Below are 18,550 nucleotides of genomic sequence, written 5' to 3'. Positions count from 1 at the left end.
GATCCCATCCTTACGCCACACAGGCTGCTTTCTGTGCTGTGTGGGCCACCCCAAAACAGGTGTTTTAACCCCACACACCCTGCTTCCCACCGGCGGGGAATCAGGGCACGTGAGCAGCAAGGGAGCTACGGCGTGCTCCTCCGTGTCCACTAGTCCAGATTGCCCAGGAGTGGGGCAATGGCGTGTCCGATGGAGAACATCCACCTCACATTCAGACAGCAGATGAGCATTTCAGATGAGGATGCTGGAGAGGACAGAAGTCAGTCAGGTGTGACACCGTTGAACTTGCTGGCTGTGAGCTGGAGAGGGACCTGTGAAGTCCCATAACCTGTGTGAGTAGTTTGGCTTTCTCCCTCCAATGAACATTATTTTGTGCTTAAATCACTAAGCGTGACCTGCATCTGCCCTGCCTACTCTTCAGTACTCTTCTCCAGCTATCACTGCTGTTCCTCACAGTTGGACTTAAGTCTTGGCTAAACTAAGTAACTTTGATCAGCAAAGTTTGCAATTTTGATGCTCGTCCCTCTTTCTAGATATATTATGCTTGTGTTGGAGCCTACTTTGCACGGGTGCCAATCCCCTTAAAACAGGCCCATTAGAGAGCAGCAGAATTCAATAGTCCTCTAACATATAATGCAGACCACAAGGAGCTTTCTAAGGGATTTGGCAGGGTCAGGCAATGCTTTGACTGTGGCTGTGAAAGATCTCTCTGAATGGAGTCACCTCAGATTGCTTGCCCCTAGAGAAAAATCCTCTACACGCATATGCATGGAAGGGATCATCAGCATTTAGAGAGGCCACAAAGGTTTGGGATTTCTTCAAAGAGCTGGTAACAAGATTGTGTAAGAATCAAATAGCCTTGCAAATAGCTGTATCCCATTAGTCATGACAGCAAATGCTGGGCTGAATAAAATATTTATTGTGGCTTATGAAGTGCCTCTGTACACATAACCTTGGGCAAGAGCCAGAAATTCTGGGTTCTGCATTTGAAAGGCAGCTGGTTAAATAGCCAGTGGCAAAATAATCAAAAAAGCACTGTTTATTTGCTCAATACATTAATCAAGTGATTAACTGAGTAATGGGAGACCCAGAAGAAAGAAGAAACCTTTCCCTTTGTGTGAAGTCTGTTTTTCAGACTTTCCACCAGTATTACACATTCCTGAAAAACAAAACTAAGCTCACTATACCTCAACTCAGTCATGAAAGCTCTCCCCAGACTGAGTGATCAGCTCGGTGCATCACACAGACCTTCATGCAGCTCCTCCTCTCTCTCTCGCAAAATTTGAAAGGCAGCGAAATAATTATGGCTTAGTGGCCTGTCTTATGAGGGGTAAACGTTAATTCAAGAGTTCTGGAGGACTTCACGCAACCAAACCTGGGTGCCTCCTCGCTATTTAATTAATCTAATTATTCCTGTATTTCCCTTTTAGCAGCTCAGCTTCTCACAGGAGACTGCTTCTGCAGACAATGAGTAAATCTGCTGTAGATTTTTTTCTAGGGTCATTCCTGATGTAAGCTGGTGCAAATAAAATATTTAATTCTGTTTGAGAATTCTTACTTTTCTTTGTTCCCTCCTGATTGTCCAGGCTCCCCACTCAGTCCTTCCTAAGTTAATGTTCCTCGTATTCTTAGAGATATTAATTACTTGTAAATTCTTTCTTCAGGCCTCTCCCCTGCTGTAGTTACTGTGCTGGCTCTTAGCTTTGTAGTACACAGGGAAAAAACGTTGTTCTTACTCCTTGAGAAAATTATAGAGAAGCATTTTGCCCCTCTTTCTCTACTGAATCTCTAATTAATGTAAGGTCACTTTCAGAAGATCACGTAAGGGTAACCGAAGAATCCCACCACTGCTGGTAATGAGCTGCAGAACAACTGCTTACAGACTGCGTAAACTGCTAATAAGCAATACTGCATTTCTAACTCCAGGTGTAGAAGAAGAGTAATCCTCTAAAGGGCCACGAAAATACTGAGGGATTGGATAGGGTGCCAAAGCAGAAGACCTAGGGCCATTTGAGATGCCGTAGGATGTCCTTGCTGGCCACCAGTTTCTGCTCTAAGTGCCCCATCGGTCCTGTGTCACATCTGCCAGGTCTGTGCAGATGTCTCCGAGACCCTCAGCTGCCTAAAATGACATTTAGAGTACCTCTGGGCCCCTGATCCTCCCCCAGGGCCTCAGCTGGGATCAGACTTACCCCGGTCATATCAAAGCCAGATTTAGTACTAGCTTTGGAGCTGCAGCTGGGCTTTGGGCACCAAAGTTAGCATGCATATACCCCCTTGGGACACAGCACAACCGCAGTGCCTGTCTGTGTGTGAGGTCTGGATGTGGCTGTACATGCGGTAGCACACAACCAGCCCCACAGTGAGGAGGAACAGGCAGGGGTGTCAGTCCTCCCTTTGTGCCTCTGAGCAGGTGATGGATTAGGCTGGCAGCTGCCCCTCCTGGTGCATGGTCCTGGAGAGGGACCAGAGCACAGCACTGCAAATGCGTGAAGGTGAGATATCGGAGCAGGGGGTTATTAAATGAGTCAGATGTGGGTAAGACTTGATAGACCCGAACTGGCCCAGGACTGTTCTCTAGGTCAAACAGAAGAGCAGGGCTTTTGTGGAAGGAAGGTCTAGGCTATCAGGAGCCAGGCAGGAGCCTCTCTGTAAAAAGACGGAGAAAACAACACCCTATCCTTCAAGTGCACTCAGCAATGAAAAGAGCACTTCTACTGATTAAAGCATAATAAATGTAATGAAAACCACTGTAAGCTATTAGTGACTGCTACCTGTTATGCATTTGTTTTAAGCCCTTTGAATGCTGATATAACCATTTTTTTCCCCTAGAAAATCTTTCTACATTATTGCTGTTTCCTTTACTCACCACATTTGCAGTCATCACTTGTAAATTCAAGTAATGAATTCATGAGGAGTCTGGATGGCATAATAATAGTATCTTGCACGCTACCACAGCTACCACCCAGCAATCCCAAGATGCTTAACCTGCGCAAGTGGATTAAGCCTCGCAGTGCTGTTCTGCTGCGTGGGGAGGCAGTGAAAGTCCCTTCAGGCAGAACAGAAACCCTTCAGGGCACCATATTTCTGGGTCCCTGCGGCAGAAATGTACATGTCTATTTGGTACCAACCCAACGCCTCTAGGAAGTGTCAGATCTGCTCTGCATGCGCTGTGCAGACAGCCTGCACATGTTCAGTAAATCTGCCCCGCCAGGATGTGTCTGGCTCCCGGCACACAGCACACAAACGGGATACTGCACGTGCAGAGACGTGTAGTACGTTCAGTGCTTCCACGCAATGGTCAGTCACTCAGCACGTGTGCATTAAGTCCACCCAGTACTTCTAAAAAGCATCAGAATAGCTGATGGTGTGAGCAGTTTGTGCAAGGACTTCCTTTGCCGTATATGTTCACAGAGGAATAAAACCATATGAAATTACCCCCCTGGAAATGTTGGACTCCATTGCTCGCATGCTATGCAGCAGATCTATGCATGTGGTTTAAAAATGTCAAGGGGATTCAGATGTCGCATCCTGCTCAGATTCCTAAGTATAAAAAGAGCTTGCAATAACCTAGATGCACGTTAGCTCTAATCAGAGCACAGAGAAGCAAAAGAGGAGCAGATAATAGTTAGTCTGTTCACCATGAAACATTTAACAATACAGTTTCATTATTATAAATCTGCCTGACTTCACTGATAGTGCATTAATCATAGAATCATAGAACAGAATCATAGAATCGTTTAGGTTGGAAAAGACCTTTAAGATCATTGAGTCCAACCGTTAACCTAGCACTGCCAAGTCCACCACTAAGCCATGTCCCTAAGCGCCACATCTACCTGTCTTTTAAATACCTCCAGGGATGGTGACTCAACCACTTCTCTGGGCAGCCTGTTCCAATGCTTGACAACCCTTTCGGTGAAGAAATTTTTCCTAATACCCAATTTCAACCTCCCCTGGCACAACTTGAGGCCATTTCCTCTTGTCCTATCGCTTGTTACTTGGGAGAAGAGACCGACACCCACCTCACTACAACCTCCTTTCAGGTAGTGGTAGAGAGTGATAAGGTCTCCCCTCAGCCTCCTTTTCTCCAGGCTAAACAACCCCAGTTCCCTCAGCTGCTCCTCATAAGACTTGTGCTCTAGACCCTTCCCCAGCTTCGTTGCCCTTCTTTGGACACACTCCAGCACCTCAATGTCTTTCTTGTAGTGAGGGGCCCAAAAGTGAACACAGTATTCGAGGTGTGGCCTCACCAGTGCTGAGTACAGGGGGACAATCACTTCCCTAGTCCTGCTGGCCACACTGTTTCTGATGCAAGCCAGGATGCTGTTGGCCTTCTTGCCCACCTGGGCACACTGCCAGCTCATATTCAGCTGGCTGTCAACCAACACCCCCAGGTCCTTTTCCGCCAGGCAGCTTTCCAGCCACTCTTCCCCAAGCCTGCAGCGTTGCATGGGGTTGTTGTGACCCAAGTGCAGGACCCAGCACTTAGCCTTGTTGACCCTCATACAATTGGCCTCGGCCCATCAATCCAGCCTGTCCAGATCCCTCTGTAGGGCCTTCCTACCCTCAAGGAGATCAACACTCCCGCCCAGCTTAGTGTCACCTGCAAACTTACTGAGGGTGCACTCGATCCCCTCATCCAGATCATTGATAAAGATACTAAACAGAACTGGCCCCAGTACTGAGCCCTGGGGAACACCACTTGTGACCGGCCGCCAACTGGATTCAACTCCATTCACCACAACTCTTTGGGCTCGGCCATCCATCCGGTTTTTTACCCAGCGAAGATTACGCCTGTCCAAGCGATGAGCAGCCAGTTTCTCCAGGAGAATGCTGTGGGAAACGGTGTCAAAGGCTTTACTAAAGTCTAGGTAGAGAACATCCACAGCCTTTCCCTCATCCACTAAGCAGGCCACCTTGTCATAGAAGGAGACCAGGTGAGTCAAGCAGGAGCTGCCTTTCATAAACCCATGCTGGCTGGGCCTGATCACCTGGTTGTCCTGTGCATGCCACGTGATGGCACTCAAGATGATCTGCTCCATAACCTTCCCCAGCACCGAGGTCAGGCTGACAGGCCTGTAGTTCCCCGGATCCTCCTTCCAGCCCTTCTTGTAGATGGGCGTCACATTTGCCAACCTCCAGTCAACTGGGACCTCCCCGGTTAGCCAGGACTGCTGATAAATGATGGAAGGTGGCTTGGTGAGCACTTCTGCCAGCTCCCTCAGTACCCTTGGGTGGATCCCATCTGGCCCCATAGACTTGTGTGTGTCTAAAAGTGGTGTAGCAGGTTGTCAACCATTTCCCCTTGGATTATGGGGTCTTCATTCTGCTCCGCGTCCCTGTCTTCCAGCTCAGGGGGCTGGGTACCCAGAGGACAACTGGTCTTACCATTAAAGACTGAGGCAAAGAAAGCATTAAGTACCTCAGCCTTTTCCTCATCCTTTGTCTCTATGTTTCTCCCCACGTCCAATAAAGGATGCAGATTCTCCTCAGCCCTCCTTTTGTTGCTGATGTATTTACAGAAACATTTTTAATTGTCTTTTACGGCAGTAGCCAGATTCTAGTTCTAGTTCTAGTTGGGCTTTGGTCCTTCTAATTTTCTCCCTGCATAACCTCACGACATCCTTGCAGTCCTCCTGAGTGGCCTGCTCCTTCTTCCAAAGGTCATAAACTTTTTTTTCCTGAGTTCCAGCCAAAGCTCTCTGTTCAGCCAGGATGGTCTTCTTCCCCGCCAGCTCATCTTTCGACACGTGGGGATGGCCTGTTCCTGCGCCTTTAAGATATCCTTCTTGAAGAAATCAACACAATAAAACTGATATGAATGCGTTTTTTATGAAAGGACTAGCAAAATGAGTTGTCTTACTCTCAGAGAGCACTAAAATCAGGTTAGTAAGGTTATCTACAATTCTAAGCACTTAAACAGCTCACTAGCTCCAAGAGGACCAACCATACTTTTAAGTATCTTGCTGAACTGGAACCTAATTCACAAAGCAGGACCTATGACAACAGGAAATATACTGTATTATTGCATGCATTTTCCTCCACATACTAAATTGGGAAGTAAAACATTGAGTTCTAGCACATACCCTATTCCTCCATTATTGACGCAGCTAGATCTCTGCTGAAGTGTAAATGATCACTGAATTATTGAAACCCTCGGAATGTTGTAATGGAAAATGTTAATTTTAACAAGAGACACACAAATGCCTGCAAAAACAACGAATCAGTCATAAGTGGGTAGGTAAACAAATGTGTTTTTATTTTCATTTCAGTGATCTGTGTGGCCCAGCAGTGAACTCCAGTTTTGAAAGGAATTAAATAATGTTTTGCAGCTGGCCAGAAAATGGAAACCCATTTGCAGAATTTTTAAAAAATCAGACATTGTTCCAGTATTACAGCGGGAAAACAATCAACAGATTCTTGAAACTAATTAGAAACAACAAAGAAGGTGTTTTTTAATAGTATTCAAAGCTTTACCTGAAATATTAAACGTACATATCTAGCCATCATAAGAACTGCAAACGTCATGAATCTGTTTACTCCTGAGAAGGATTAGCTGAAATGTACACCATGTTACAGTGCCAGACAAAATGCAGCAAATTCTTTATGCAAAGGAGCTGTACACAGTTCCATCATATGGTGCCCCTCATGTTTGCTTAGAAAAAAAGAAATAGAAAAGTTGCTTCTTTAGCCAAAATTCTGTTTAGGGAGTGAAGGTCTAGGGGAGATGGACAAAGAATGAACCAGTTCCTTCCAGCCATCTCTGCCGCATCCAACTCTGCGGAAGCTGCTCTATTCCAATTCTGCAGCAATATCCTCCTGTGCCAGCCCACAGGAATGTCATGGAGGAAGATAATGCTCACAAGGTCTCTATATTTTCAGTGTCAAACAGGAGTGGGATTTGGAGGTTGGCTGGAGGACAGAAACAGAAGCCAGGGCGCCCAGGAAGTGCAGGCAACCAAAGCAAACTAAAGCACTGCTTCTCTGCACACACTTCCTGAGATCAGCAATTAAATGGACAGGTTTAGGGAGAAGGTTATGTCTGTCATATTACACTATACGAGTTCCAACACAGCTATGTGTAGACTATGCTATGCCTATGATGCTGGTAGAGCCAATCATTAAAGTACAACCTTGGAACATTTTCCATGGTGCTGATCACTAGAAAGGATAGCCAACTTGCAGCATCGAGATGAAAAGCAGCTTTTGCAATGGTGTTCATTGTCTTGAACATTTTCACGAATGTAATGCAATATTATACAGCTAACTATACAGTTTTATTAAAGAATCATTCATTGCTTTGATCCCTTCTGAAGAAGATCTATGTATTTGTGGACCAGAATATTCTGCCGATGAGGAATATTTTTCTCTTGGCAGGAATCCAAGCATCAAAATGTAGGCTTTTGTAGCTGTGGTGAGTAATCTGTCAGCAGGGAAACCATGACAGCCTAGAGGACGAAGAAAAGAAAAAATCCCATCACATTGGAAACAGATACTCCATAAAAATAAATAAGGGGGAAGTATTTTCCAGCTCTAAATTCTTGTGTTGAAAATTATTGTCCTGACAAAAACTGTGCACTTAGATTTATTTGCTAGAATTTCTGATGATGAATCAGGAAAGAGCTGAAAATCAGTTGGGATGTTCTGTATTGTAGCTGATAGGTTTTCTCAGTGCGGACAAAATATATTAAAGGACAGCCTAGGAGAAATTCAGACAAAGCACTTAGATCAAATGTGGAGGCCTTTTTGGCGTGTTATATTGTATCCTCAGCTACTGCTAGAAGATGCTGTAGGTACCCAAACAGCACATGGGCTTGCTTGTGGGTTTCAGCAGAACTTCCATTAGCATCAGTGAGAGCCATACTAGAATAAGGACTTTGAAATTTACCCCAGTTTAGCTACACTTTCTGTGGTAAAACATGGAAAACCCTCACTGAGGTTAATAGTGTGTCATCTACCCCTCCCGCCCTCCCCTAGTCCTCCAACAAACCTTAGGTGTGGCTGTGAAATGAGAGTAATGGGAATGTCAGCTAAATAAAACATGGTGTTGCAACAGCTCTGCCGTCCTCCCCACACCTGTGTACACAACGAGACCCATGCTTGCTTGGTTTTGACAAGTTATTACCTGGTTCACACTGTTGTGATTTCACAGCAACGTCTGACTGCAAATTGTTATTTTGGCCCAGAACTGGATTTACAAGTGTTCTCCCGGGCTTGTGGTCTTGTTGCCTGTCCTTCCTTTCCCTTCAGCACTGCTCAGTGTGACAGGTAGTCCCAGGCACACAGCGGGGACTGAACATACAGCTGTGCAGCCCCTCGCTGCTACCCATGTCTTAGCTGCACTCAGCCCTGTTTGGAACTACAGCTGAGCAAATAATTTATTTTTCAGTTTGCTGTCTGAGCTGAAAGTGGTAGAAAATAATATATAAACAAGACTCATACATGCATTATTTTTATAGCTTGATAAGATATAAATATGACAGTTTTCTTACCCCCCCAAAAAATGTGCAGCTGGAACCCAAAGTAAAGGGTTTATTTTATTTTTAAAAAACAATATTTAGGGCAATTAGAAACATTGCAAAATTAAAATAAAAAATATGAGCACCTTTCGGAATTTTAAGGCCCCAACTATGAATTTAACACAAATTTGTTAATAATTTTGACCGTGTCCAAAATCTGAGGTTTTGGTAAATACAATAATCAACCACTTATTCACGTGGAGCACATCTAGAGTTCGTCTGAGAGCTATGACAATGCCATTTCTGTTTTTTTTTTTACCTCTGAAAGTTTTCAATAGCTTTTGTCAACATGATGGTTCTAAAGCTGACAATGAATAACAGGCTACTGAGATCTGGCAGTAATTTTCTGAAATTCTAGGAATGCTGAGAGGGGAGTTATGGTTTATGTTAAATGCCAAGTGTCCTCTCATGGTTCCCACGGATCACACAGTATTATCCACACCATAACTTTTCAGGGTCCTTCAAAGCTTTGCTCTTGCAGAACTTTCTCAGGGAAAGTTCCCATTGGTGTCAGTGGCAGTTTTTCCTGAGAGAAAACTGCAGAATCTCTGGCTTTAAGTGTTTGGGAAATTGTAGTTTCTAAGACCAGTTCCTGGGACCTGAGCATCTAACATGTTTCAAAACTGAGCAACTGAATTAATCGTTAGAGTAAACCCAGTAATTTAAATACAAAAATATTACAGTTTATGCTGTAGATTTCACTTAGTGATAAAAACTGGGTCAAGCAACAGCAGATTATCATCAAAATAGATCACATTTGTGTCCAGAAGTATTTGTGCTACATATATATGTTGCCTATAGTCAAAATCGTGATGTGCTGTGGGGTGCATTTGAAACATATGTATTAACATTTACTATTTACTGAGGAACCAAGCTGAATTCAAGCCTGTAGTGTAAGGCAGAACAGAAGCTGACCCTAACCTCTAACTACGGTTATCTTCCTTTTTTACCATAATTGTCCATTTTCTGTTTTCAGCCTCCTGGAAAACCAATGACCGTGGAGAATAAAATACTTCATCATCAACTTCTTCAGGTTTTCTGGGTAAACAATGTAAAAAAGTCCAGTTGGAAGCAGCGGATTTTACAGTCTGTAGATCAAAAAGCATATAAAAATAAAGAAATATGTGAGGACATTAATAAAATCTTTAACTAATAAAAAGGTTAACAAATTTTATATTAGCTCGCACTCTAGTTAGTTGGATGATGAACTCAGAAGAATTCCAGGGACTTCAAAAAGAATTCCTCATCTGTGAATAAGATGGGAATATCCCCATTTAAGTCAGTAAGAGTTCAGTGCTGACTTCACAAAAGTCGAATATTTACTCCTACTTCTCTGGCTTTAGTAGGGGAGTAAAAACTCCAGTGACCTAGTGGATCAATAAAGTGCAATCTTTATTTGAATGCTGGACAGTAATATAATACTATCGATAATTGCAACAGGAACATACTAAACCATGATTTAAAAGGCTATAATTTTTTCTTTTGATATTGTCACTCATAATATATAGATCTAATACCAATGAACAATGAATTAAAGCATTTTAGGCCAGTTCAGAGACATACCCATCAATAGTATTTTGTGAATTTATGTTAAAATACAGTCAATTAAACCAGTAATTCTATCAGCAAGGAAAGTGTCCTTTTTATCTTGGACAGTTAATAGTTTATGACTTTACATTTTCTCTAACTGATTTTGTGCTGATAAGCATTTCAACTAGATGATTTTAAAGACATATATTTAATGCTTTATTCATTGACAGATATACACAAAATTGCTCCAAATGCTGTCCAGGAATTTAAGAGTTAATCTGTGAGCTGTTCATTCTCAATAAATTATAAGGGATCATTTCTGGTAGCAAAGAGGAAATGCAAAGTTAGAAGTCATTTTTAGGTCATAAAGAAGTAAAGGGTTAGCTCTCCTACACATGTGCTGGAGTTAGATCTCATTCGGAAGCTCTGAAAGAGGCCAAGCCATGTGCAGTGTGTAAGATAACTCAGACTTTGTTATCTCTGTGAGTTTTTCAAGCTGGAGGGAGGTTTACATGTGGTTGTTCCATGGGCCCACTCAAAAAAATACCAAATCCATGCTTCGCTGATGTTGATTCTTATCAATGCAAACTGTAAAAGCATCAAGAAAAAACTAAATCTCAATTTTTACCTGCATTGTAATCTGATAACCTTGAAATGCCTTTAGTCTTTCTTTCTTTTCCTCTTCTTGTCCCATACTTATCCATGTATCTGTAACCAATACATTGGCACCGTCTGCAGCTTCCAAAGGATCTGTTGTGAGAAGTAACTTGGTACCATGCTAATGTGAATAAAATAAGGAAGATCAGGAAGACAAGGAAACTATAACAAAAATAAACTCTATTCAAACTACTCTACTAGGCTATTTCTTAGGCTCCTACCTCTCTGGAGTACTGTTCAGTTATTTTAGTTATTCTGAGGTCTGGTTCAAAGCCCTGCCAAAAGAGATGATAGGTAACATGTCATGGAACACAGATAAGATCTTTACTGATTATTAACACTGGTTAGAAAAATACTGATTGAACCATTTGCCATGGGAAGAAGAATGTCTTTCTGAACTGTAAAACTAGAGGAAATAATGTTGATTTTGTTGAAAGTTTATTTTGGAGATAAACTGGTGGAAAGTGTTCTGATAAGGTAAGAAAAAAGTATTTCAACAGTTACAGAATGAAATGCCTATACATCATTTAAATTTTTGTTCTAAATTGATTCTTTGTTTTATATTTTATATTGTATAACAATGCAGCATTCTAAAAAGCTGAATCACCAATCTGAACCAATGAAGATGCAACACTCCACCAATCTGAAACAACTTTCAATTTTCGGGGGGGTGGGGGGACGGGGAGAGGGCATTGGATGACTTTGTAACACTTTCTCAAATGGAATTTTCATCCTCTGTAATTTATACGGCCGTCATGAATTCCCCTCAGCCCTTCTGAAGTTGGACTCGGTAGAATTACTCCTGCTCTGCATCAAAATAACTGAATCAGGATTCTGAACCTTGGTTCTGAAAGCTGGTACTCAAGATACATGCAAGCACCACTAGCTGAGGCCCTTGGGACGTATCCAAGTGGCTGAGACAAGAATGGGCGAAGTTCGCCTTCCTTACTCCATGTACATGGCTTTCTTACCTTGGGAGTCGCAATACGCAGGTGCATTCCCAGCTTTGCAGCGCTCATCATGATGGAGTGGAGGACGTTGTTTCCGTCCCCGATCCAGGCAATAGTGAGCCCGTTCAGCCTGCCATAGTGCTCCTGCCAAATGAATCAGACAGCCCTCAGGTTATGTTCCAGGTGAGCTGAGCAAGCTGATGCCCTAGGTAGGAGGGATTGATCAGACTGGTCTGGTGCAAAGAAGGCTGGCTACCTTCAAAAGCTAGCTGCATGGAACCATACCTTTAATTGAACTTACTGCAGCTACAAGATGGCAGGGAGGGAAAGCCCCCTGTGTCTTACATGAAGACCCAAGTGCTGCAGCTTCCTCCAGTGAAGGACACATTGACACGTATGCCATATGGTGAGGCCCAGGCTGAGAGACACAGCACCAGACACACAGTAACTTTAGCACCAAAGCCGTACAGCCATGGGTTGGTGCTCATAAATACCAGTGAACGGCAGAAATTCTTAATTTAGAGGCAGTCCTAGTGCCTAGGATAGCACTCCTTCCAGCTTTCCCCCAAATTGTGAAAATATTCCTATTCAGGTTTGCTCTGGCTTGGTTGTCTCTACACGATGTTCCCTGCGGCCATGGCAGTGGCCGTGCCCTTAGAGTGCATTTTAACCGTCACAGCTGTACAGGACAGCAAAGAGCAATACTTTGAAAGCAGCTGTGCCACTCGGGGCCTGCAGGGTTTGCTCTCCGTTTGTACAGCCAAAGAGTGCAGTGATTTTTTTAAAGTGTGAATTACCCGAACTTGAAACAGCATTACAGCGTTAACTGTAGCTTTGCCTGATGGCACTTGTGCAGGTGCTCTGGCCCTCAGCCACCAACAGATAAGGCCTAAGGAGGAACAAGAGTAACAGGAGTTTCATATTTCCAGAGCAGGACAACTTGAGGCCCTTTAGCAAGCCTTGTTTTAAATATGCATGTTTATAGGTACTTAAGTTGATACCAGAAAGTTTGTAAAGACATAACCAAATACGTCTATATGCCTGCTCTGTACAACTCCACCTCATGACTCGAAAGACTAAAGACACGATGGAGAGCCTTTTATTCTTAGTTCAAAACTGGGCCATGCTACAATTGCATTGTAGTAGCTGGAAGCCAGACAGTGTTTCAACACTTTGTGTCACATGATTCAATGCTTGTCAGAGAGGATAAGTATCCACGTTGTAGAGCTGTACTAACTGGCAACCTTGCAGGCAGTCGCAGCAAAGATGCCAAAAGACTGAACAGGAAAAGGGCTGGGACTACCCCCTCCTCTGCTGGCAGCAGCTTCTCCTAAACAAATAGTTGTGAAGTTGTTCCAGAACAGAGTTATTGGCATTTCTGCCAGTGACCACAATTTTAAGTCAAAAATAGTAGCACTTGAAATATTGAATGACATTAAAATGCTGTTGAAATCTAAACCTAATAGAGTCCTAGGCTGCCTACAGTTTAAGGGCTAAAACTATGGTATTGTAAAACTATTGCTTTTTCAGTTGAAGTTTGTCAGCAGCAGGCTCATTGGCAGAGGTTTGATGCAAGGGCATTTACAGGAGAGCAAATCAGGACTTTGTGGACCTGGAAGTTTTTTCAGTATAACAGATCTGCAGGTCTCAGGATCTTTCAAAGTCCTGTCACATCTCCTAGCAGTGGTGCTCGTAGGAGAAGGCCAAATGAAAGCATTTATTTAAGGGGTTGTTTCCAGCTAGGGCTTAGTGATAGCTGAGACATGAACCCACGGCCAGGAGCAAATGAGACAGCCCTGAGTTCTTTTGATCTTACTGTTTAAAAATAGACATCGCAGCCTGTAATGCTCAAAGCACCGACTAGTGAGTCACAAACATACTGCTATGTTAAATAACTTCCACCTTATTACCAGCCGCTACTCTGCATTAAAAGAAGCACAGTGCATACTAAATACTTTTCTCTGTTTTCCCAAGCTACTAGCTGTTACAAATAAAATACGAACTACCAGAGATGTCTGTGTAATGACCCTCAATATGCACTGCAAATTGCAAAGCCACATCTGCAGTGACTACTGTATAGAGTGGACAGCGCTGAGTTAATCTTAATGAAGACATTTAGCTAACGGAAGAAGTCATAGATAAGGCAGAATCAAGCTGTGTGTGTGCTGGTGGCGCCAATTTTATATCCTGTGCTAAGCTTTATGCTGCCACTGGTACACTGCTGCCGTAACTCCAATCTCTTCATCTAAAGCCAGCTCACCATGACTGTGACTGTACTGCTTATACACCTACATCCTCAGCTTCCAAGAAAGATGAGATGATTGTGTTGGTCAGAACCAGAAAGCTTTGAGGCAATACGAAAGCTACTGTATATGAGACATACATTTTTTTTTCCCCTGTTTTTTGTATATGCTTATACAACTGCACAGAGAAAATCCTGCTGAAAGTGTTTTGCCACGATGGTAACACTCTAGGTTAAACCAGAACCTTTACAATACATGCTGATCACCTAAGCCTCTGAAGATATTTTTTCCCTTACATCCCTCCCCAATTTTTCCAAACTGTTATATTGATGCAGTTTCTCTTTACATTTGGAACCTGACTTCAAAACACTTGTACTCCTAGTAAAGCCATACAAAAAATAACATATGTAGAAAGTCTAGAGCCCTTCTCCCTTATGAATGCCTCTTTGGCAAACTACTGATTGCTGCTATAGTGCCACAAAACTTGGCTTTGCTGTTCTCATGAAAAATCCCCGCTAAATACTTAATGTCAATTATACAGTCAACATTCTCATCCTCATGCTGCTTTTACAATGTTTGATTCTGTTCTTATCCATGGTTGCAGTGTATCAGTGTATCAAACCCTGGAAAAAATAAGCATACTCAGTGATTTAGCACTGTTATATGTTTAGAGAAGACTGGTTTAACTAATTAGGGACATTTGTGTCTGCCTCTGCCTGGACTTGCTTCCAGCTAGGCTGAAACTCTGACACCATTATAGATTGCTTCTGAAACGTTTGACCACAACAGTCATAACAGCCCTCAGTTAAAACAAGCTTTTGAATAAAGAATCAATAATCTGTCAACATTTAAAATGGAAAGCAGGGGACTAGTCAAAGCTTTAGCCCTTTGGGACACAGTGCAATCCAGTAAATGAGAAACTGGGCAAGCTTGAATCTACGGGCTCTCAAACTGAGCTGAAGGCAAATGCTGGGCCTGTTATCTTTCCTATTCCCACATTGGTTTTTGTCATGGTTATTGAAACAGTATATTCTAGAGGATCAGTCCAGATCTTAGTTGGGATTTCTAATTGTTAGAATAATGATGATAATGATGATGGTGATGGTGATGAATTTGAAGACTATAATAATTTGAGCTCTTTGGGTCACACATCGAGAAGAAGTTGAGAACATATGGCATACCTCTTCAAGCTGGGCAACACTGTAATTTGTTACGCTATTTAAAAAGGAATCACTGATGTATTTCTTATGCCAACCATTTCTTTCTGAAAAAGAAATTTCCCTTCAGACCAGTGACATAAAAGCTAGTGGCATATGCCTCCACTCTAATTACCAGTCTGGCCATCCTGCAGTCAGCTACAAGTTAGCTGATTTGGCCAGTTACATTAATATCATTTGAATCAATGTCAATACCCGGTTCATCCCCGGAATACAAATTGTGTGATGCTGCCCTCCAGCCAAGCTTCACAGAGCAGAAGTTGTGAGCCACAGCTTCTTCCCAGGAGACTGAGAGGCACCGGGTGGACTCAGCAAGTGGCTGTTACATGCCTTCAGCACAGACAGAGAAGTAAAGTAGCTCTGTGTATGCGCAGTACCAGCACACAAACTTATAGTCTTCAAAGGCCAAATCCCCAAACCCTCAAAATCAGGTTGCATAATGTTTACAACCATTTCTAGTGGGTTATAACTCAAGACCAAACTCAGCTCAACCCAACTTTTAAGAAAGAGGGTAGCCTGTATGCTAAGAAAAACATCCCTCTTGGCATAACAGAGGGCATTAATCCTGACCACAGTATTAAAGGGCAGAGCCAGTTTAGACATCAAACGTGAGGGGCTCCAGGTTGCTCAGGAAGAAGGCACTGGGCAAGAGGATGTTGAACCTGAAGAATCTCACTCCAGTATTCATGACAGGAGCACACTTTGTGATCTGACAAGAACACCCTGAATACAGAACAAGAACTGACAGCCCTGAAAATAAACCAGATGCATTGTTTGGGGAATGCAACAGACTATACTAAAATAACCACACTAAAATGAACCTGTGAAAAAGGAATCAGAAGCCATAAGCAAGAAGACATTCTGACAAAACAAACCAGGAAATTAGGCAGTTTCAGACCAAAGAGAAAGTGCTCGAAGAGGATTCAAGAAGGCACGTGACAAAATTAATAGGATTTAGAAAATGGAAGAATAAAAAGGTGCTAAGCATGAAGAGGGCCAGAGTGCATGTAGTGCTCCACTGGCAAATGCAGCAGGAGAAAAAAGAAAAGGGAGAAAAAAAAGTACATCTTGGGTATGTACTGACAGCAGGGAGGAGCAGATCCAGGCAGGAAAATATTTACAGAGATAAGGAAGAGACATTTTTAAAGAGAAATAAGCTGCACAAAATCTATAGTTACATTTAAATATAAGGCTAGCAGTCTGTGCCACTATTGTAGTTTGCATGTATGTATAAATCAAATAAATTGCTTTTGCATTGCAGGAAAGTAGTCCAAATGTTATATATGAACTTTCAACTCATTTAAAGAATCAGTGGTACTATTCAACATCCCTATATTAATCTTCTTGCAGGCAGTACTCGGATAACATCTTTTTACCCTGCCAAAAACCCCACGAGAAGTTTGACTGTGGTAACAACTAGACCCTGTGGCTCACACTTCTTCAAGTGTTAATCCTACTTCTGTGGCCTGTTACAGTTCATTATATGATTAAAATGCCATTTTATTACATGGTACTGGCTGTAAGACCAGTCTTCTCCACCTCCGTGTACAGTGCAGAGAGGAAAAAAGGCAGCAGACGGGCAGGTCAGAAAGGGCAAGAGCAGGCAGTGCCAACACCCACAGTGCGCTGCTGAGAGCTCCCCCCTGCCTGCCCCTCCCTTCTGGGTAAGAAAGCAAGAATGGAAAGCAGGTCAGAAACCAGTGGTGCAGCATGTCCTTTGGCAAAGCGGGGCGGCCACCCAGCCTCTCTCTAAAGACCTCCTGACAAACTCTGGGCTAAGGAACATGCTGGAAAGACTGGGGGAGAGATTGGCACAGTTGGAGGAAACAGTGCTCTGCTTATCAGGCTGGCTGGGAAAGTGCTGCAAATTTTAAAATCTTTGATGGCTGTCCAAAAGCTGAGCCATTCCTTGAGATCTCTGTAAGTGCTCACTTTGTCACGATACCTCTTCATGTCAAATGTTTCTTTTGTTTGAGCACCAACTGTTATGGTCCTGTTTCCTCATCATGTAAAATGGGTGGGGACACTCTTTCCAAAGACATCCTCCCCAGTGCTTGATGCAACAAGCACACCCACCTGCTGTTGCTGCTGCCCTACGTATTCAAACCAAGGAAGAATCCAGCCTGTGGGCTCATGTTCACCTGGAGCTTCTACCATGGCTGCCCTATACAAGGACACAATGGAGGAGGAGCAGAGGATGATCAACAGGGCATGTACTCATTCTGCTGAGCTCCATAGGTTTCCCCCTAAGATCAGTGGAGAAAGAGATGCATCTCTAGAGGGTGATTGAGATGCTCAGCAGCCTCTCTTCACTGCCTGGAGATGGAATACAGGGCAACAGCACTCTGAACTTTAGTGCCGTAGTCAGGCCTGGATAAAACCGGGTTTAAGGGCAGAGATATCAATAGTTGTGTAGACTATGAGTCACAGATTATTCCCGAAGCCTGTTACTCACAAGTAATAAAATGCTAATAACTAAAGTGTTTGCAAGACAGAACCCCCCGCAAAACAAACACAACCATAAGATTCACCTGGTTTACAGTTGCACACAGTGTTTAAATGAAATTATGACATTTAATGATTGATGACGTTCTCATTACAACTTACTGTCTTATGTAGTTTGAACAGTTCATTGAGACTGGCTCAATGTGATCTCACAACTGTACCTTATCCTGAGGTATGTGAAGCATTTTAGTCTCAAGTTCACCGATTTTTGCTGGTCTCCTCACTTCAAGTATTGACAATTTTACAAAAAATACTAATCAAAGTAAGGAAAAAGTAATTTTCACTAAACGTATGAGTCTTTCAGTATTTAAAGTTTAAGGCATGAATGTTACTCTCACTAGATCTTTTCCACATACTGGATGTCCCCTAGCAAAGTCTTCGACAGCTGAGAAACACAGCTGAATGAATCAGGAAATTATTTGGCCCTCCCTTTTTCAAGCAGTGTGATTTTTATTCATTCAGAAAGTAAACAAGATCAGAGGAGTTCATCATAGTTGTCAACCAGCACTGCAGTATCATAATCTTTTTTATAAGCCAGTTCCTCAATTGATTGTAAAACAGCATAGTCCTTCTGTTCACAGATAAACATCTGGTATTCTATGTGTAGAATGTTATCCTGCTGTCAAATCAACTATTTCATTAGATTAAACTACAAATTATGGTCTTTTTTAACTATTCTTTGATGTGAGCAAAGTTTAAATAGGTTTAGGTGCCTGAACACTACGCGCTTCCACTGGTAGCATTAACTGGCTTTTCAAAACAAATTTGTTCAACCAATTTCCTAATATATAGATAGTGATTCCTTTTAAACTGTTCACAGGTTAGGAAGGAATCAAGAGTGAACTACTGAGTTTTTTAAGTTAGTGGAAAAACTTCCACTGGCTTTGGTTGAGCCAACATCTCACCTTTATCTTAGTATGTAAAGCCCC

The 18,550-nt window shown here is 42.7% G+C and overlaps 1 protein-coding gene across 2 annotated transcripts in view; it reads right to left on the bottom strand.

The window, feature by feature from the left end:
- Positions 1–7,388: 7,388 nt before the first annotated feature.
- OTC (ornithine transcarbamylase) overlaps positions 7,389–18,550 on the bottom strand; it is a 31,662-nt gene continuing 20,500 nt past the window's right edge. For both annotated transcript variants that reach the window (XM_050915019.1, XM_050915020.1), the window contains 5 exons: positions 11,678–11,800; positions 10,928–10,981; positions 10,678–10,827; positions 9,470–9,607; positions 7,389–7,448 (listed from right to left, as the gene is read on the bottom strand). In XM_050915019.1, coding sequence (XP_050770976.1) covers positions 7,389–7,448; positions 9,470–9,607; positions 10,678–10,827; positions 10,928–10,981; positions 11,678–11,800 — 525 coding nt within the window. The remainder of the gene's footprint in view (positions 7,449–9,469; positions 9,608–10,677; positions 10,828–10,927; positions 10,982–11,677; positions 11,801–18,550) is intronic.

This window comes from Gymnogyps californianus, chromosome 1, assembly GCF_018139145.2.
Source record: "Gymnogyps californianus isolate 813 chromosome 1, ASM1813914v2, whole genome shotgun sequence".
NCBI lineage: Eukaryota > Metazoa > Chordata > Aves > Accipitriformes > Cathartidae > Gymnogyps > Gymnogyps californianus.
Note: the sequence above shows the minus strand (reverse complement) of the source record. Positions and strands in the feature narration are given on the sequence as shown.